Raw genomic sequence first — 21,885 nt, forward strand, 5'->3', positions numbered from 1 at the left:
AACCCGGGACCCTGGCACGGTGAGGCAGCAGTGCTAACCACTGAGCTGCTGTAGCTGTTAGGGGCTGAAGGGATCAAAGGGTTTGGGGAGAAAGCAGAAACTGAGGTGGATGAAAGCCGTGATCAAACTGAACAGCAGGGCAGGCTTGAAGGGCCGATTGGCCTGCCCGTAGTTTCTACATGCCCACCAAAGGTCACTGGACTGGAAATGTGAACTGTTTCTCTCTCGACAGGGTCTGCTGTGACCCCCTCCCGCCCAGCGCAATGTTTTTCCTTCAATGTTTCTCTCTCCCACATGCTCCAACACTGTTTCACTTCAGATACTTTCTCTTAGTCGCTGGTTAGATTAGATTAGATTACTTACAGTGTGGAAACAGGCCCTTCGACCCAACAAGTCCACACTGACCCGCCGAAGCGCAACCCACTTATACCCCTACATTTACCCCTTACCTAACACTACGGGCAATTTAGCATGGCCAATTCACCTGACCCGCACATCTTTGGACCGTGGGAGGAAACCGGAGTACCCGGAGGAAACCCACGCAGACACGGGGAGAATGTGCAAACTCCACACAGTCAGTTGCCTGAGTCGGGAATTGAACCCGGGTCTCAGGCACTGTGAGGCAGCAGTGCTAACCACTGTGCCACTGTGCCGCCCACAAAGGGCCTTGTAAGGTCACAGGGAACACCCCACCCCATCAAACATGGGGATGCTTGCAAAGCAGATTAAGGACACACAAGGAAGAGTCAGACACCCCAGATGGGACTTGAACCCACAACCCCTGGCTTAGGAGGCCAGTGCCTTATCCATTAGGGCCACTGGTTGTGGGCATCACTGGTTCAGCTAGCAATTATTGTCCTCGTTATTCCTAATAACCCAAACAGCAGTGAAACGGCAACTTGGTGAGACTCTGGAGTTACATGTAGGTCAGACCACAGAAGGACAGCAGATTTCCTTCCCTTATATATCATTAGGAGGGGTTGATACAACAACGGGCAGTAGTTCCATGATCGCTTTTAAACCATGGAACTGAAATTTAATTTCAGATTTTCTTCTATTGATTCCAAATGTCTGCCATCGTGGGATTCCAACCCCACGCCCCAAGGACACCGGCCTCTGGACGTGAATTACTGGAGTCATAGAGATGTACAGCACGGAAACTGACCCTTCGGTCCAACCCGTCCACGCCGACCAGATATCCCAACCCCATCTAGTCCCACCTGCCAGCACCCGGCCCATTTCCCTCCAAACCCTTCCTATTCATATACCCATCCAAATGCCTCTTAAATGTTGCAATTGTACCAGCCTCCACCACTTCCTCTGGCAGCTCATTCCATACACATACCACCCTCTGTGTGAAAAAGTTGCCCCTTAGGTCTCTTTTATATCTTTCCCCTCTCACTCTATACCCTCTAGTTCTGGACTCCCCCACCCCAGGGAAAAGACTTTGTCTATTTATCCTATCCATGCCCCTCATAATTTTGTGAACCTCTATAAGGTCACCCCTCAGCCTCCGATGCTCCAGGGAAAACAGCCCCAGCCTGTTCAGCCTCTCCCTGTAGCTCAGATCCTCCAACCCTGGCAACATCCTTGTAAATCTTTTCTGAACTCTTTCAAATTTCAGAACATCTTTCCAACATGAAGGAGACCAGAATTGCACACAATATTCCAACAGTGGCCTAACCAATGTCCTGTTCAGCTGCAACATGACCTCCCAACAATCCCACTGCCCCACTATATTAATGCTATTAATGTATCTACTCCTCCCTGTGATAGAGAGTTCAACATCCTCCGCACTCACTACATTGTCTGTGATGGCCTTACATTTCTCGGCCCTAATTTCCAACCAGGAACATTTAGTAATATACATCTCACTTTTTTACAAAGTTAGAAATCACACAATGCCAGGTCATTGTCCAAAACCTTCACTCTGAAAGTTTGTGATTTCAAATAAACCTGTGGGACTATAACCTGGTGTCATCTGACTTCTGACTGTGCCCCCTGGCACCTCCACATCATCACCGCCTTTCCCACCAGTGCCCACTTCCAGGGCTTGGTTCCTCTGTCTGGTGGCATTATAGACTCATACAACACGGAAACAGACACTTTGGTCCAACCAGTCCACACCAACCATCATCCCAAACTATCCTAGCTCCACCTGCCTGCGTTTGACCCATTTCCCTCTAACCCTTTCCTATTCACGTAACCGTCCAAATGTCTTTTAAACGTTGTAACTGTACCCAGCTCCACTACTCCCTATGGCAGGTAGACACCACCCACCAACCACTCTCTGTGGAAAAAGGGTCCCCTCTTTTTAAATCTTTCTCCTGTCACCTTAAGAACATACTCCCCCCACCCAAGGGAAAAGACCCTTTTGCTATTCACCTTTCTATATGCCCCTCATGATTTTATAAACCTCTGTAAGGTCACCCCTCAACCTCCAGTGAAGAAAGTCCCAGCCAATCCAACCTATTTTTGTATCCCAAACCTTCCCTACCCAGCAACATCCTGGTCAATCCTGTCTGAACCCTCTCGTGTTTAATAATATCCTTCCTATAGCAGGGCGACCAGAGCTGCACTCCAGAAAAGGCCTCACTAATGTCCTGTACCATCTCAACATGACGTTCCCAACACCCACACTCAATGCTCTGAGTAATAAAGGCAAGTGTACTAAACACCTTCTTAATCACCCTGTCTACCTGTGACACAACTTCCAAAGAATTATGGACCTGAATCCCTGGGTCTCTCTGTCCTCCATCATTACCCAGGACCCAACCATTAGCTATACAAGTCCCGCCCATGTTTGCTTTACCCAAAATACAATATTTTGCATTTATTCAAATTAAACTCCATCTGCCAATCCTCAGCCCATTGACCCAATTGATCGCGATCTCTTTGTTATCTTCACTGTCCCCCATTTCCCCAATTCTGGAGTCATCTGCAAACTTACTAACCATACCTCCTATATTCTCATCCAAATCATTCATCTAAATGACAAACAAAAGTGGACCCAGCTCTGATCCCTGAGGAACACCACTGGTCACAGACCTCCAGTGCGAAAAACATCCCTCCTCCAGCACTCCCTGTCTCCTGCCATGAAGCCAATTTTGTATCTAATTGGCAAGTTCACCCTGAATCCCTTGGGATCTAACTTTACTCATTAGCCTACCCTGGGGAACCTTATCAAAGGCTTTACTAACGCCCAAGTAAACAAGGCCTACTGCTCTACCATCAATAATCTTTTCAGTCACTTAATCAAGTTTGTGAGACACAATTTCCCTCAGACAAAGCCACGCTGGCTCTTCCTATTCAGTCCTCACCTCTCCAAATGTATGTAAATCCTAATGCTCAGACTCCCCTCCAACAGCTTCCCCACCACCAATGTCATTAGCAGACAGTGGGATCCCAGGGAGAGCACCTCAAAGTTGTCCTATTTTACAAGTAACATAAAGAGGTGACTCCAGGCCCGGGAAGGTCTCAAATCAGTCTCCTCGCTGACATTTGTTACTAAGTTGTTAATAAGGTTCAGGTAAAATGGGAAGTTGCCCGTCCATTGGGGCCTGCTGGGAAATTAGTCAGGCAGCTCCCTGGGCCACCATATTGGCAGGTTTGGTCAATTAACAGCCAATCACTTTCTCGTTGCAAGGCAGTGCAATTGACATCAAGCCCCTCGGTCTGACTCGGTGCTGCTGATTAATAGATAAAGGGCCTGATTTCCCATAATCATCTTCAAATAGGCCCATGGAGCACCTACTTCAACTTTACCAAAGGCCAGCGCCTCTGAGAGTGCCCTCGGTATCCTCAGCCTCAGCGCAGGCAGGGAGTAGAGGGAAGCATAGGGGAACATAAGAATTAGGAGGAGGAGATGGCCCCTGAATCCTTCCCTGCTGTCTGTAAGATCACAGCCTCACTCCCTAGGCCTCACCTTCTCCTTTGTTCCAGCTCCTCATATCCCAATAGCCCTTACTATTTCACCAATCCATTCCCCTCCCTGACAAAGGTGCTCAGTGATCTAGCCTCCACGGCTCTCCGGAGTAGGGAATTCCAGGCATTCACCATCTTCTGGGAGAAGAAATTCCTTCAGGTCTCACTTTCCAGTGAAAGTCCCCTTATTGTGTAATTGTGTTCCCTAGTTTGAGATTTCCCGGCTGATAGAAATGTCTCCTCAACATCTAGACCCCTCACGAACCTCCATCTTTCAATATGATCACCCTTATTTTTCCAAATATTTTATAACCAGCCAGTTGAGAGAGATTATGACACCCCAGTGTGGGCTGGTTCTTGTTATTCATTCACAGGACACGGGGTGTCGCTTCCCAGGGCATCATTTATCCCATCCTTCATCATCCAGAGGGCAGCTCATAGTCAACCACATTGCTGTGGGTCTGGAGTCACACTTAGGTAGGGACCAGGTAAGGCCAGCATAGAGTCTTACAGTCCTAGAGATGTACAGCATGGAAACAGGCCCTTCGGTCCAACCCGTCCATGCCGACCGGATATCCCAACCCAATCTAGTCCCACCTGCTAGCACCCGGCCCATATCCCTCCAAACTCTTCCTATTCATATACCCATCCAAATATCTCTTAAATGTTGCAATTGTACCAGCCTCCACCACATCCTCTGGCAGCTCATTCCATACACGTACCACCCTCTGTGTGAAAATGTTGCCCCTTCGGTCCCTTTTATATCTTTCACCTCTCACCCTAAACCTATGCTCTCTAGTTCTGGACTCCCCTACCCCAGGGAAAAGACTTTGCCTGTTTACCCTATCCATGCCCCTCGTGATTTTATAAACTTCTATAAGTTCACCCCTCAGCCTCTGACGCTCCAGGGAAAACAGCCCCAGCCTGTTCAGCCCCTCCCTATAGCTCAAATCCTCCAACTCTGGCAACATCCTTGTAAATCTTTTCTGAGCCCTTCAAACATTCACAACATCTTTCCGATAGTAAGGAGACCAGAATTGCACGCAATATTCCAACAGTGGCCTAACCAATGTCCTGTACAGCCACAACATGACCTCCCAACTCCTGTACTCAATACCCTGACCAATAAAAGGAAAGCATACCAAACGCCTTCTTCACTATCCTATCTACCTGTGACTCCACTTTCAAGGATCTATGAACCTGCACTCCAAGGTCTCTTTGTTCAGCAACACTCCCTAGGACCTTACCATTAAGTGTATAAGTCCTGCTAAGATTTGCTTTCTCAAAATGCAGCACCTCACATTTATCTGAATTAAACTCCATCTGCCACTTCTCAGCCCATTGGCCCATCTGGTCAAGATCCTTTTGTAATCTGAGGTAACCCTCTTCGCTGTCCACGACACCTCCAATTTTGGTGTCATTTGCAAACTTACTAACTGTACATCTTATGCTCGTATCCAAATCGTTTATGTAAATGCCAAAAATTGAGGACCCAGCACCGATCCTTGTGGCACTCCACTGGTCACAGGCCTCCAGTCTGAAAAACAACCCTCCACCACCACCTTTGAGCCAGTTCTCTATCCAATTGGCTAGTTCTCCCTGTATTCCATGAGATCTAACCTTGCTAATCAGTCTCCAATGGGGAACCTTGTCGAACGCCTTACTGAAGTCCATATAGATCACATCTACTGCTCTGCCCTCATCAATCCTCTTTGGTACTTCTTCAAAAAACTCAATCAAGTTTGTGAGACATGATTTCCCATGCACAAAGCCATGTTGACTATCCCGAATCAGTCCTTGCCTTTCCAAATACATGTACATCCTGTCCCTCAGGATTCCCTCCAACAACTTGCCCACCACCGAGGTCAGGCTCACTGGTCTATAGTTCCCTGGCTTGTCCTTACCACCCTTCTTAAACAGTGGCACCATGTTAGCCAACCTCCAGTCTTCTGGCACTTCACCTGTGACTATCGATGATACAAATATGTCAGCAAGAGGCCCAGCAATCACTTCTCTAGCTTCCCACAGAGTTCTAGGATACACCTGATCAGGTCCTGGGGATTTATTCACATTTTTGGATTTCAAGACATCCAGCACTTCCTCCTCTGTAATCTGGACATTTTGCAAGACGTCACCACCTATTTCCCTACAGTCTATATCTTCCATATCCTTTTCCACAGTAAATACTGATGCAAAATACTTGTTTAGCATCTCCCCCATTTTCTGTGGCTCCACACAAAGGCAGCCTTGCTGATCTTTGAGGGGCCCTATTCTCTCCCTAGTTACCCTTTTGTCCTTAAAGTATTTGTAAAAACCCTTTGGGCTCTCCTTAACCATATTTGCCAAAGCTATCTCATGTCCCCTTTTTACCCTCCTGATTTCCCGCTTCCTCCCTGAAGACTATGACAGACCAGTTGGGATTGCCCCCATACATCAGGCATGGTCCCATGGCGAGCTTCAGACTCGGAATTCCAGACTGTTTACTGAATTGAAATTCCACACCTGCTGTGGGGGGGTCTCAAGGCCAGCTCCCCCAGAACAGCAGCTAGTTTCAGGATTAACAGGGATCAGGCCATCACCTGAACGACAACCTCCTGCTCTAGAGATAGGGACACTACCACTGTACCACCTAATTTACTCCCCCCATTCTCCGAAACCTGAATGATTAAAGACCTAACCTGATTGCTAAGGCCATTCTTCATGAGTCAATCCACCCCCCCACCCCCCACATTCTCGGAGTCGGCCTGTTGAAATGGCTCCAACAGCAGTATCTTCTTTCTGACATATAGAGACCAAAGCTAGGTGTGAGTTTTCAGGTGTAGCCTTACCAGCACTCTGTACACGTGTAACAAGACATCCCTAGCTCCAAACTCAAAAACCCCTCGCAATACAGGGCAAAACTCCACTTGCTTTCTTAACTATTTGCTGCATCTGTTAACAATTTGTCTTTTCTGCCCTAGATCTCCCAGATCCCTCTGCACTACACTGTTAAGGATTCTCTCTTCATTTCAATTACAATTGATTGCTCTTGCTAACTAACACTTCCCTGTATTAAACTCCATCTGCAAGTCTTCTCCCCCTGAACCCACCCCCCCACCCCCATCAGTCAACATTAGAGAGACCAATATTCCCCACCAATTACTGACAGTCCTATCCTTCTGCATTTTCAATTTCATTATCACCTTCTCTCAGTGGAAAAGCTTTCTATCCCCCAGGCAGTGACTATTCTCCTCTTTTCCGTTAACCTTTAAGCTGCCGTAGATTCCTGCAACTGCTTACAGGCCTGGCATAAAAATATTTGCAATGCCATTCGATTTGACTTTCTGTTCAGTCCCAATTGGGCACTTTGACCTCCATATGACTCCAGACCCACAGCAAGTTTCCTGACTCTTACAATCCCCTCTGGGCCACCAGGGAGGGTCAACACGTCCCCGGTCTAGACCGTGATGCTCACCTCGCCATCTGCAAATGTTTCAGGAAACGATCTGGCAGTTCTACTCCAATATTGTGACCCGTATTTATACCTTGACTAGAGCAAACCCTCTCACAATATATGAAGGAGATAGCCTCGACCCTAACTTGGACTTATTTTCAAGGCAAGTGTCAGGTGATATGTTCCAGATGCAATTCGATTGGTCAAACTCCCAGGCTGAAAGCAAAACACACCTTATCCATACACAATGGTTAAACTATGTCAAAGGAAGGGATTGGAATCACTTACAGTGATGTTAGAAAAGTGAACACAATAATAGATTAATTAACTACGAAACAGTAGCTGTTCCAATATTATAACATCCCATAAACACACCCTTGTTAAATTCAGTTAAATAGTAAAATATATTAAAACAATTGCTGTTTAGTAATTAAATAATTTGTTATTCTGTTAAGTTTTTTCTAATATTCCAATTGTCTCGTCCAGGAAGAAAAACCTCCAGAGAAAGCTCTGAGAGAGAGAGAGAGAGAGAAAATGAGAGAGAAAGAGTGAGAGAGAGAGAGTGAGTGTGGGAGTGTGAGAGTGAGAGTGAGAGAGTGGGAGAGTGAGAGTGAGCGTGAGAGTGAACATGAGAGTAAGCGTGAGAGAGTAAGTGAGAGAGAGCGTGAGAGTGAGAGAGTAAGAGTGAGAGTGAGAGTGAGAGTGTGAGAGTGTAGCAGGGAGAGATGTACTTGCATACCGAACTTCAAACCCCAGCAACTGCCACTGGAAAACTAAAACGAAAAATCCTGATTCCATGGGAGCTGGAGCCCACCCCTTCAGGCTGCTTCTATTGTTCCAGTTTTAAAGAAACAGCTGAAGGCTTCCCAAGCTGTTGACTTTGTTGGCTTTGAAGCAGAGCCGTCAGGGTCGTTGTTTCAAACCCTCTTCATTAAAAAAGAGGACCGAATACACCTCTTAAAACCATAGTATCACCACAAGCAACGTCACTAAAGTACTTCATTCAGACTCTATGCTGTGTGCAATTTACTTTCCTACAATAGTGGAAGGTATAGGGGAGATGTCAGGGGTGGGTTCTTTACCCAGAGAGTGGTGGGGGCATGGAATGCGCTGCCCGTGGGAGTGGTAGAGTCAGAATCATTGGTGACCTTTAAGTGGCAATTGGATAAGTACATGGATGGGTGCTTAATCTAGGATAGATGTTCGGCACAACATCGTGAGCCGAAGGGCCTGTTCTGTGCTGTATTGTTCTATGTTTGTTCTATGTTCTAATACAAACTGCTTACACATTAAACAGAATTGGCTGCTGCATGCTTTTGGGGGAATTGAGCAGAAATGCAAGTCTTGTGTTTATTTTCCATTTTCCAACGTGTGATGGATTTGATGGTTATTCCTGGGTTTCTCTTTGACGTGCTGCTTTCAGAAAGGACAGCTCTTTCCGCAGCACCTCCCCCTCCATCAGGTGACCTATAACATGGTACCGAAGCCCAGGATAGGGAAAGGCTCCAATCAAACACAGGTCAGACGGTTTGCAGCTACAACTGTCCTCGATTCGATGACAGATCGAGAGCTGAGAAGGTTGCAAGGTGACACTGTCGGGAGGTCCTGCTGGCTGGGTAGGTGGGAGCCATTCAGTGTCACAGCCAGGCCAGGATAATGGCTAAACCTGTAACAGATGGAGTTCAATGTTGGGGTCTGTGAGTGCTGAGGGCCATTGAGAGGGAAGCCTAGGAACACCTTCTAATTTCTCCAACATGTCTGTGTAGTCGGCTTTGAAAGAAAATACAAAGAGAGCTTTTGAGTCTGCCTCAATTGCAAAACAATTTTTTGGAATAATATGAAATACGGACTCATTTGACCTGATGACCTTGGACCTGGAAGCAGTACCAACAGGAAGGAAATTAACTGATAGAAGCCAATGACATTAGCAAAGGTGCAAATAGGGTGGGGGCGAGAAAGTGCGGCATAGACAGAAAGCAGGCAATGACAGATACGGGGGGACACCAAATTCGAAGGAGGACAATCAGACAGCTCAACGCAAAGGTCAGCTTTCTTGTTGCAGCAGGAAGAAATGAAGAGGAGCTGAAGCTCTGGAGAAAGTGAGGTCGGAGTGCACTGTCAGCGACAGGATGTGATGTGAATAACTCAGCGTGCGGGAAATGAGCCGAGAGCTCCCGTTCAGACAGCCAGTCCATGATCTGGGTCTCCTTGGTTGGTCCCTCAGAGAGATGCTCAGGAACCGTCAAGACTGGTGTGACCCGGGTTCACGAGCATGTGCCAGACCGGTGGAAGCCATTCCCAGTGACCTCGGATGGACTATACCAGTGTGTGAATCCAACCGGAGAGCCAAATGGGCCGGTAGCACAAAAGGGGCTCTCCGGCCCATCGAGTCTGTACTAGCCTCTCTGCACGAATCCCACTTTCCATCACTTGGCCTTGACAAGTGCAATTGCATGTGCTTTTTACAGGTTGCGAGGAACTCCCTCCCAGCACTCTTTGCTCTAACAAAACACAACCCCAGCTTCTCCGGCCTCTCTCCATCGCTGAAATGCTCCATCCCAGGCAGCGTCCTGGTGAGTCTCCTCCACACCCCCTCTCCAGTGTAACCCTAATCCTTCCTACAGCGCGGTGACCAGAACAACACACACACTGCTCCAGCTGGGGCCTCACTACCTCCAACAATAACCTCCCTGCTGGGATAATCTACAGCATGAGTGATATAGGCAAGCATCCCGTATGCCTCCGTAATGACCCTATTATTCCGTTCTGCCACCTTGGGGGATTGGTGGACAAGCACGCCAAGATGGAAATCCTGCACATTTGTACAAGGACAGACGCAAGTTCTTGCAGTTGCGTAGAATGCGTCTTTGCTGTATCGATAATTTAAGGTGAGGTACCATTCACTTATTAATACAGATTTCATTTATCTCAGTCCTGTGGAAGTACATATTACAGAAATCCTGTCGGTAATTTCATTCTCTTTCGGATTGGTTGGTAAATGTGGCTCTTTTAGTCTACAATCAGGACCTTATCAGAGATCATTCACTCCAAACCTGAAGACAGACTAAACAGCAAACAGGGTGAGACTAGAAGCTGGAGGGGTGGGAGGCAAAAACGTCTCAGCTGCCTGAAGAGCCCTATAAACATTGGTAATGCGAAACAATATCGCCCTACTTCGCAGGGGGATCCGAATACAAAAGAGGGTGAGGTTATACAGCACTCTTACAGAGCCTTGGTTAAACCCCATCTGTATTTGATAGTGGGGGTCAATCCTCAGGAAGGAAATACACATCTTACAGAAAACTGGAGACGGAATCCTCTGACTGACACCGCACGGCTGCTTTACGTTCTGGCACAGTTTGTGAGTGATATAAACACAGCTTGTGTTCCTTCAACTTCAGAGACTTGAGGGACTATCCAACAAAAGTCCTCAAAATTCCTGCAGGTCAATAAACACCAGAAAACCGCTGCAGCGGCAGAGTCCAGAGTAAAGGAGGCCATCATCGTCGGTCAGGGAATGAGTGAAATCAGAAAGACCGGTGGGAACGGGAGACTCACTTCCCCAAATGGCTGTGGGTGTAAGGTTTGAGCAGAGGGACGCTTTTGTGATCGGAATCCTGTTTCTGCAGGGATCAGCATTGGTATGTGTGTGGCACATACGAATGGTTTCGGCTTGAAGGTAGGAGAGTTGACCAATGAGTTTATGGGTGATACAAAAACTGGTGAGACAGTCAAGAGTGAGGAGCGATGCAGGAGGATATAGATGGCCATTTCCAGAGAGATGTAGGCAGGGCAAACAAGGCAAGGGAAGACATGATAAACATTTGAATCCTGGGAAGCACTGAGGATCAGAGGGAGCTTGGTGGACATGCCCACCGGTCTGTCCAGGTTTCCAGACACCTGGATAAAATGGTGAAGAAGCCATATGGGATACACGCCGTGACTGACCAACGCACAAACATTAAGAGTAAGGAGGTGATGCTGGAACTGTGCTCAGGCCACATCGAGGGGATGGTGTGCAGCTCGGGAATCCCCGTTATAGGGGGGCTGTTTCAGCACTGGAGAGGGGGCCGGGGAGAATTACCAGGATGTTGCCTGGCCTGGGAAGTTTTAGTCCTCAGACAGAAAGCTGGAGAAACTCGACAGCACCTGAGGAGAGCAAGCGGAGTTAACATTGAGATGAATCTCTGCTCGCCAGGTTAATATTGGTTGAACACAGGAACACTATCTGCAACACCTTCAGTCACTTGACCCATCTCGGCATTAAATTGTCAACTACATTGGGACAGGACAGGAATGGGGACTGTAACACTCCCAGTGCTTGCAGGGACAAGTGAGTCAGATTTTAGGACCGAACTGTGTGGGTTTTAAACAAATTGGCAAGCATGGGACAACAGGACGTGCTTGGGCAGAATCAGTAAGAAATCAGGGGTCCCACATAAACAAAGCTAACCTCTGAGGATTAATGGCAGTGCTCTGAAGGCAGATCAACTAACTAAATTATCTCTAAATCGTTCACAGATGTCGGCATCACGAGCGAGGTCAGGATTTATTGCCCCCCCCGAGCTTGCCTTCAGAAAGGTGGAATTGTCGCAGTTCCTGTAACTGCCAGTAAATCCACAGGAACTGCGAGGGCAGGAGCTTCGGCTTTTCAACCTAGCGACACTGGAGGGTGGCAATGCTGTAACTTTAAGAGGTTATTTTGTCCTGGGTTTCTTTTAAGGGTGCACTTGTAAAACGGTAGCGTGGAGCTGGCTGGTTAAGGCCACATGAGTTAACAGCTTGGGAGGTCTCAGGTTTTCGTTTTTAACAGCTCGCACAGATCGGGATTTCTGACTCTGGCTTTCTCTGTAACTTCAGAATATATTGGCAGTCTTCACCGAACTTTAGTGAACACATCCTGGCTACTACTCTCTCTGAGATTTCTCCTGATGTTTCTTTCCTCTCCCCGATTGGACAACAGTATCTGAGAATCTGTGTCTAAATTTGCCTTTTTGCCAAGGGCTGCGTTGATGTGATGTTTCTATATTGGAACGATTAATTAGTAATAGATACTGTATCTATTATTGTGTTGAGTTTTCCAATAGGTTATTCTAAATCCCTCTTTCTTTGGCTGTATTTTAATTAAAATGTTTAAATAAAGTGCGTTTTGCAGAACATCGAGTAGTTGAACCAGTCGCATTGCATCTGGAACACAGCACTTTCCAGTTCCCTTGAAATTGGGAAAAAATTAGGGTCCAGGCCACCTTATTAAAATATTTTTGAAGGAGTCTAGCCTGGTGCATAACAGAAGGAACAGGATGGGGAGCAGCTGAGAGGGAAATATACAGTTAGTGGCATTCCCATGTATCTGCTCCCTTGGATGGAAGGGCTAGAAATCTATTTATGGCATTTTATCAAACAACATCTGAATGTTCATTTACTCAACAAATCCACCTCTGAAAACAGGTTTGTCCGATCGATTTTGCCTTGAATTTTGGTCTTCATAAAATACGAGCATTTTTTTAAAAAAAACTGAAGCCACTGCAGCCAACTTTAAAGAATAGTACAAGAGTTTAAAATTGTAAGACATTTACTGTAACAAACAATTTAAAATTAACGTCGTCTAAACACCATTCACAAGGCAACTTCTCAAAACAACGGCCTTTACTCTTACTGGCTCACAGATGGACACCTCAAACCACACTGCCTTGTTATTACAGGATCTCCACGTCGCTACAGGCCCAGATTTTGCAAGCACTATCAATCGCAGTCAGAGTAACATCACAAGCAGACATTCCACTGGCGCAACAAACTCAGTGAACCCCATCAGAAGGGATGGGGTTCGATCAGAATGGGACAATTCCACATTTCCCAGCACCAGCCGCAGTGCAGAGAGCTGAAGGCCGATGCTCCAGGGACAGGGGAAGACTAATAATGAATGGGTTGGGGAGGAGCATTTGTGGGCAGGGCCTGGCAGAGTGAGCTGGGTAAGGGGGCAAGGGCTCAGAGGGAGGTGGGTCCATAATTAGGCAGTAGCAGAGGTTTGCTTAGGAAGGATAACGTCTCGGATAATCGGTTGTTCAGGACGTTACATCCAAGGTGTTGAGGGAGGAGGAGCTTGAATGAGGAGGGGGGGTTTGAGTGAACACGGGGATGTTGATTGAGCGGGGGTGAATGAGGGAGGTGTTGAGGGAGGAGGGGGTGAGTGAGGAGGGTGTTGAGGGAGGAGGGGTTGAGTGAGTGGTGGGAGTTGAGTGAGGAGGGGGATGTTGAGTGAGGGGGTGTTGAGTGAGGAGGGGGGAGTGATGGGGTGTATGTGAGTCGGCAGGACGGAGAGAGCCAGGCCTGTGGTACAGTGGGCAGGGTGAGAGCCAGGCCTGTGGTACAGTGAGCAGGGCGGTGAGAGCCAGGTCTGTGGTACAGTGGGCAGGGTGAGAGCCAGGCCTGTGGGACAATAGGCAGGGTGAGAGTCAGGCCTGTGGTACAGTGGGCAGGGCGGTGAGAGCCAGGTCTGTGGTACAGTGGGCAAGGTGAGAGTCAGGCCTGTGGTACAGTGGGCAGGGCGGTGAGAGCCAGGTCTGTGGTACAGTGGGCAAGGTGAGAGTCAGGCCTGTGGTACAGTGGGCAGGGCGGTGAGAGCCAGGTCTGTGGTACAGTCGGCAGGGTGAGAGTCAGGCCTGTGGTACAGTGGGCAGGGAGGTGAGAGCCAGGCCTGTGGTACAGTGGGCAGGGTGAGAGTCAGGCCTGAGGTACAGGTACAGTGGGCAGGGTGAGAGTCAGGCCTGTGGTACAGTGGGCAGGGCGGTGAGAGCCAGGCCTGTGGTACAGTGGGCAGGGTGAGAGCCAGGTCTGTGGTACAGTGGGCAGGGTGAGAGTCAGGCCTGTGGTACAGTGGGCAGGGAGGTGAGAGCCAGGCCTGTGGTACAGTGGGCAGGGTGAGAGCCAGGTCTGTGGTACAGTGGGCAGGGTGAGAGTCAGGCCTGTGGTACAGTGGGCAGGGTGAGAGTCAGGCCTGAGGTACAGGTACAGTGGGCAGGGTGAGAGTCAGGCCTGTGGTACAGTGGGCAGGGTGAGAGCCAGGCCTGTGGTACAGTGGGCAGGGTGAGAGCCAGGTCTGTGGTACAGTGGGCAGGGTGAGAGTCAGGCCTGTGGTACAGTGGGCAGGGTGAGAGCCAGGCCTGTGGTACAGTGGGCAGGGCGGTGAGAGGCAGGCCTGTGGAACTGTGGGCAGGGTGAGAGCCAGGTCTGTGGTAAAGTGAGCAGGGCGGTGAGAGGCAGGCCTGTGGTACAGTGGGCAGAGCGGTGAGAGCCAGGCCTGTGGTACAGTGGGCAGGATGAGAGCCAGGCCTGTGGTACAGTGAGCAGGGCGGTGAGAGCCAGGCCTGTGGTACAGTGAGCAGGCCCCAGCACCAGCCCCTAGCACCCACTCTCAGCACCAGCCCCCAGCACCAGTTCCCAGCACCACCCCCGGCACCAGTCCCTAGCACACACTCTCAGCACCAGGCCCCAGCACCCATCCCCAGCATCAGGCCACAGCACCAGGCCCCAGCACCCACCCCCAGTGCCAGGCCCGAGCACCAAGCTCCAGTGCCAGGCCCCAGCACACACCCCCAGCACCAGGCACCAGCACCAGCCCCCAGCACCAGGCCCGAGCACCCAGCCCCAGCACCAGGCCCCAGCTCCCACCACCAGCACCAGGACCTAGCATCAGGCCCCAGCAACAGCCACCAGCACCAGGCCCCAGCACCAGGCACGAAGCACCAAGCCCCAGCATCGGCCCCCAGCACCAGCCCCCAGCACCCACCCCCAGGATCTGCCCCCAGCACCATCCCCTGGCACCCACCCCCAGCACCAGCCCCCAGCACCCACCCCCAGCACCAGCCCCCAGCACCAGCCACCAGCACCAGGCCCCAGCACCCACCCCCAGCACCCACCCCCAGCACCAGACCCTAGCAGCAGCGCCAGCCCCAGCACCAGCCCCCAGCACCCACCCCCAGCACCAGGCCCCAGCACCCATCACCAGCACCAGACGCCAGCACCCACTCCCAGCACCAGGCCCCAGCACCCACCCATAGCAGTCACCCCCAGCACCAGGCCCCAGCTGCCATCCCCATCACCAGGCCCTAGCACCAGCCCCCAGGACCAGTCCCCAGCACCAGGCCCCAGCACCCATCCCCAGCACCAGACGCCAGCACCCACTCCCAGCACCAGGCTCCAGCACCCACCCATAGCAGTCACCCCCAGCACCAGGCCCCAGCTGCCACCCCCATCACCAGGCCCTAGCACCAGCCCCCAGGACCAGTCCCCAGCACCAGGCCCCAGCACCAGTCCCCAGCACTAGGCCCCAGCATCAGCCCCCAGCAATAGGCCCCAGCACCAACCCCCAGGACCATCTCCAGCACCAGCTCCCAGCACCAGCCCACAGCACCAGCCCACAGCACCCACCCCCAGGACCTGCCCCCAGCACCATCCCCTGGCACCCACCCCCAGCACCAGCCCACAGCACCAGGCCCCAGCACCAGGCCCCAGCACCAACTCCCAGCACCACCCCCAGGAGCCACCCCAGCACCGGCCCCAAGCACCAGGCCCTAGCACCAGGGCCCAAGCACCAAGCCCCAGCACCAGGCCCCAAGCACCAGGCCCCAGCACCAGGCCCCAAGCACCCACCCCCAGCACCAGGCACGAAGCACCAAGCCACAGCACCGGCCCCAAGCACCAAGCCCCAGCACCAGGCACGAAGCACCAAGCCCCAGCACCAGGCACGAAGCACCAAGCCCCAGCACCAGGCCCCAAGCACCCACCCCCAGCACCAGCCCCTAGCACCGGCTCCAGCACCAGCCCCCAGCACCAGCCCCAGCACCAGGCCCCAGCACTAGCCCCCAGGACCATGCCCCAGCACCAGCCCCCAGCACCAGCCCACAGCACCAGCCCACAGCACCAGCCCACAGCACCCACCCCCAGGACCAGTCCCCAGCACCAGCCCCCAGCACCAGCCCACAGCACCCACCCCCAGCGCCAGCCCCCAGCACCAACCTCCAGCACCGGCCCCAACACCAGGCCCCAGGACCAGTCCCCAGCACCAGTCCCCAGCACCAGCCCCCAGCACCCACCCCAAGCACCAGCCCCCAGCACCAACCTCCAGCACCGACCCCAACACCAGGCCCCAGCACCAGTCCCCAGCACCCACCCCCAGCACCAGCCCCCAGCACCAACCTCCAGCACCGACCCCAACACCAGGCCCCAGCACCAGGCCCCAGCACCAGCCCCCAGCACCAGCCCCCAGCACCAGCTCCCAGCACCAGGCCCAAGCACCAGCCCCCAGCACCAGGCCCAAGCACTAGCTCCCACCATCAACCCCCAGCACCACCCCCAGCAGCCACCCCCAGCATCAGGCCCAAGCATCAAGCCCCAGTGCCAGCACCTGGCTCCAGCACCCGGCCCCAGCACCAGCCCTTAGCACCAGGCCCCAGCATCAGCCCCCAGGACCAGTCCCCAGCACCAGCCCCCAGCACCAGCCCCCAGGACCAGTCCCCAGCACCAGCCCCCAGCACCAGCCCCCAGCACCAGCCCCCAGCACCCACCCCCAGGATCTGCCCCCAGCACCATCCCCTGGCACCCACCCCCAGCACCAGCCCCCAGCACCAGGCCCCAGCACCCACCCCCAGCATCTGCCCCAGCACCCACTCCTAGCACCAATACCCAGCACCCACCCATAGCAGTCGCCCCCAGCACCAGGCCCCAGCACCAACTCCCAGCACCCACCCCCAGGAGCCACCCCAGCACCGGCCCCAAGCACCAGGCCCCAGCACCAGGCCCCAGCACCAGCCCCCAGCACCACCCCCAGCACCCACCCCCAGCATCAGGCCCTAGTACCAGGCCCCAGCACCAGGCCCCAGCACCACCCCCAGCACCCACCCCCAGCACCAGGCCCCAGCACCAGCCCCCAGCACCAGCCCCCAGCACCAGGCCCCAGCACCAGGCCCCAGCACCAGCCCCAAGCACCAGGCCCCAGCACCAGCCACCAGCACCAGGCCCCAGCACCAGCCCCCAGCACCCACCCCCAGCACCAGGCCCCAGCACCAGCCCCCAGCACCAGCCTCCAGCACCAGGCCCCAGCACCAGCCCCAAGCACCAGGCCCCAGCACCCACCCCCAGGACCCACCCCCAGCATCCACCCACAGCACCAGCCCCCAGCACCAGGCCCAAGCACCAGCTCCCACCATCAACCCCCAGCACCACCCCCAGCACCCACCCCCAGCATCAGGCCCTAGCACCAGGCCCCAGCACCAGGCCCCAGCACCAGCCCCAAGCACCAGCCCCCAGCACCAGCCCCCAGCACCAGCCCCCAGCACCAGGCCCCAGCACCAGGCCCCAGCACCAGCCCCAAGCACCAGGCCCCAGCACCAGCCCCCAGCACCAGCCCCCAGCACCAGGCCCCAGCACCAGCCCCCAGCACCAGCCCCTGGCACCCACCCCCAGCACCAGCCCCCAGCACCAGGCCCCAGCATCAACTCCCAGCACCCACCCCAGGACCCACCCCCAGCATCAGGCCCAAGTACCAAGCCCCAGCGTCAGCATCTGGCTCCAGCACCCGGCCTCAGCACCAGCCCCCAACACCAGACCCCAGCACCAGGCCCAGGCACCAGCTGCCAGGACCAGACCCCAGCACCCACTCCCAGCACCAGGCCCGAGCACCTGCTCCCAGCCCCAGGCTCCAGCACCCACCCCCAGCACCAGGCCCTAGCACCAGGCTCCAGCATCCACCCCCAGCATCCAACCCCAGCACCTGGCCCCAGCATCCACCCCAGCACCAGGCCCCAGCACCCACCCCCAGCACCAGGCCCCAGAACCAGGCCCCAGCACCAGGCCAGGCCCCAGGACCAGCCCCCAGCACCCACCCCCAACACCAGGCTCCAGCACCAGGCCCCAGCACACACTCCCAGCAACCGCCCCCAGCACCAGTCCCGAGCACCAGGCCCCAGCACCAGGCCTCAGCACCCAACCCCAGCACCAGGCCCCAGCACCCACCCCCAGCACCCACCCCCAGCACCAACCCCCAGCACCAGCCCCCAGCACCAACCCCCAGCACCCACCCCCAGCACCAGGCCCCAGCACCAGACCCCAGCACCAGCCTCCAGCACCAGGCCCGAGCACCAGCCCCAAGCACCAGGCCCCAGCACCAGCCCCCAGCACCAGCCCCCAGCACCAGGCCCCAGCACCAGCCCCCAGCACCAGCCCCTGGCACCCACCCCCAGCACCAGCCCCCAGCACCAGGCCCCAGCACCAGCCCCCAGCACCAGCCCCTGGCACCCACCCCCAGCACCAGCCCCCAGCACCAGGCCCCAGCACCAACTCCCAGCACCCACCCCAGGACCCACCCCCAGCATCAGGTCCAAGTACCAAGCCCCAGCGCCAGCATCCGGCTCCAGCACCCGGCCTCAGCACCAGCCCCCAACACCAGACCCCAGCACCAGGCCCAGGCACCAGCTGCCAGGACCAGACACCAGCACCCACTCCCAGCACCAGGCTCCAGCACCAGCCCCTGGCACCCGGCCCCAGCACCAGGCCCGAGCACCTGCTCCCAGCCCCAGGCTCCAGCACCCACCCCCAGCACCAGGCCCTAGCACCAGGCTCCAGCATCCACCCCCAGCATCCAACCCCAGCACCTGGCCCCAGCATCCATCCCAGCACCAGGCCCCAGCACCCACCCCCAGCACCAGCTCCCAGCACCAGCACCCAGCACCAGGCCCCAGCACCAGGCCCCAGCACCCACCCCCAGCACCCACCCCCAGCACCAACCCCCAGCACCAGGCCCCAGCACACACTCCCAGCAACTGCCCCCAGCACCAGTCCCGAGCACCAGGCCCCAGCACCAGGCCTCAGCACCCAACCCCAGCACCAGGCTCCAGCACCAGCTCCCAGCACCAGCACCCAGCACCAGGCCCCAGCACCAGGCCCCAGCACCCACCCCCACCACCCACCCCCACCCCCAGGCCCCAGCACCAGTCCCCAGCACCAACCCCCAGCACCCACCCCTAGCACCCACCCCCAGCACCAGCCCTCAGCACCAACCCCCAGCACCAGCCCTCAGCACCAGCCCCCAGCACCAGCCCCTGGCACCCACCCCCAGCACCAGCCCCCAGCACCAGGCCCCAGCACCAGGCCCAGGCACCAGCTGCCAGGACCAGACACCAGCACCCACTTCCAGCACCAGGCTCCAGCACCAGCCCCTGGCACCTGGCCCCAGCACCAGGCCCGAGCACCTGCTCCCAGCCCCAGGCTCCAGCACCCACCCCCAGCACCAGGCTCTAGCACCAGGCTCCAGCATCCACCCCCAGCATCCAACCCCAGCACCTGGCCCCAGCATCCATCCCAGCACCAGGCCCCAGCACCCACCCCCAGCACCAGCTCCCAGCACCAGCACCCAGCACCAGGCCCCAGCACCAGGCCCCAGCACCCACCCCCAGCACCCACCCCCAGCACCAACCCCCAGCACCAGGCCCCAGCACACACTCCCAGCAACTGCCCCCAGCACCAGTCCCGAGCACCAGGCCCCAGCACCAGGCCTCAGCACCCAACCCCAGCACCAGGCTCCAGCACCAGCTCCCAGCACCAGCACCCAGCACCAGGCCCCAGCACCAGGCCCCAGCACCCACCCCCACCACCCACCCCCACCCCCAGGCCCCAGCACCAGTCCCCAGCACCAACCCCCAGCACCCACCCCCAGCACCCACCCCCAGCACCAGCCCTCAGCACCAACCCCCAGCACCAGCCCCCAGCACCAACCCCCAGCACCCACCCCCAGCACCCACCCCCAGCACCAGCCCTCAGCACCAACCCCCAGCACCAGCCCCCAGCACCAGCCCCCAACACCCACCTCCAACACCAGACCCCAGCATCCACCCCCAGCACCCACCCCCAGCATCCACCTCCAACACCAGCCCCCAGCATCCACCCCCAGCATCCACCCCCAGCATCCACCCCCAGCACCCACCCCCAGCATCCACCTCCAACACCAGCCCCCAGCATCCACCCCCAGCATCCACCCCCAGCACCAACCCCCACCCCCAGCCCCAGCCCCCAGTGCCAGGCTGGTATCCAGGATGATAGATTTCCCTGCTCTCTCCCCAATCCGCTCTCTCTCCTGTGCAGGGGCTCGCTCCCAGCCTCTCCCCCGAGATTTTCCCTTTATCATTCCCATCTGGAAAGTTGGGGGGGGGGATAACGTTGTGGTTTGGAGAGTGCCACCCTTTCTCCTCATATGGGAAAACTTTCTCAATCGTTTCTGTCTCCTCCTGAAACGCCTCCCGTCCCCTCTCGGGGACTGGGTCGCCTTCTCTGTCAGTGTTTCCACTGCGTCTTGCCAAACCCTGTGTTAGAACCTGGCCTCTTCCCAGCATCGAACAGCCTCATTCGGAAACAACTGAGGTATGTTCCCCCCTCCCCTCCCCTTCCCTGCCTCCCTCCTATCTTTGGTTCCACCCCCCCCCCCCGGTAACCCCTTTGCAGTTTCATTTCCCCCAGACCCCTGCTCAGAAGCGCACCCTCTCTCTCTCTCTCTCTCTCGCTGGGTTTTATTTGTGGAGAGTTCTGCCCAGTGGTTTATAGGGAATCGTGCTCCCTTAGAGACCCTGGCCAGTGTTACTTTCTGACTTGGGAATGTCACCCCCTCCCCAGGGGGAAGCAGCCTGATTTCGTCCCTCAGTCCTGGGGAAGGGAAGGGGGTGGTGGGGGGTAAGAAACCCCACTCCAGGACCCTCAATGCAGATGGAGGAGTGATGTGGTGAGGGGGCAGAGACCCTCACAAATGGTGCAGTCTTTAATCTTGCCCATGGTTTCATTTAAAGTGAAGGAGAGGGAGAGGGGGAGGGCAATGCAGAAATAGCAAGGTGGGGGGGGGGGGGAGGGGGGTGTTTGGGAGAGAGGGAGAAAGGAAAAGGACACTCACCCTGACATGCTGGAATCCCTCCTCTGGCTGGGTACCCCATCTGAGCCACAGAACACGCCCCAGGTCAGCTTGGGAGAGGTAGATGATAGCAGCGAGGCAACAGAGGCAGGCCAGCAGGAAGCCCTGATCTCTGCGGCTGACCCTCCTCATCCTCCCCGGTCTCCCCCCTACCACCCCCGGCTCAGGGAGACACCGCCTGTGCAGAGACCTCCCTCCCCTGGCACTCCCAGCCAGCGGGCTCCTCTCTCTCTCTCTCTCTCTCTCTCTATCCCTGCCTCCGAATGACATGCCCCCGGAGGGACACAGCCACTCACGGAGGGATCCAGCTTTTTTTTGTGTGTGACTTATTCCCGTGCGTCGCTCCCAGTCAGGGGCTGAGCATCGAGCCGGCCTGCCAGCCCAGGGAGTGTGCAGCAGGGGTGGGGGGAAGGGAGGCACACACAGACACTGTGTCAGAGAGAGAGAGAGAGAGAGTGAGCCGGAGACATAAAGAGAGACAGAGAAAGAGAGAGAGAGAGAGAGAGACAGTGTCTGAGAGAGAGAGACAGAGAGAGAGAGAGAGAGAGTGTGCCTGAGATAGAGAGAGAGAGACAGTACC

At 55.2% G+C, this 21,885-nt stretch overlaps 1 protein-coding gene across 2 annotated transcripts in view; it reads right to left on the reverse strand.

The window, feature by feature from the left end:
- Positions 1 to 21,438, reverse strand: part of galnt14 (UDP-N-acetyl-alpha-D-galactosamine:polypeptide N-acetylgalactosaminyltransferase 14 (GalNAc-T14)) — a 205,891-nt gene extending 184,453 nt beyond the window's left edge. Inside the window, exon 1 of one of the 2 annotated variants that reach the window (XM_060855677.1) lies at positions 21,288 to 21,438. In XM_060855677.1, coding sequence (XP_060711660.1) covers positions 21,288 to 21,437 — 150 coding nt within the window. In that variant the 5' untranslated portion in view covers position 21,438. The remainder of the gene's footprint in view (positions 1 to 21,287) is intronic. The other variant, XM_060855685.1, reaches the window with a different exon arrangement.
- Between the last annotated feature and the right edge of the window lie 447 nt (positions 21,439 to 21,885).

The sequence above is a fragment of the Hemiscyllium ocellatum genome, chromosome 3 (assembly GCF_020745735.1).
Source record: "Hemiscyllium ocellatum isolate sHemOce1 chromosome 3, sHemOce1.pat.X.cur, whole genome shotgun sequence".
Lineage (NCBI taxonomy): Eukaryota > Metazoa > Chordata > Chondrichthyes > Orectolobiformes > Hemiscylliidae > Hemiscyllium > Hemiscyllium ocellatum.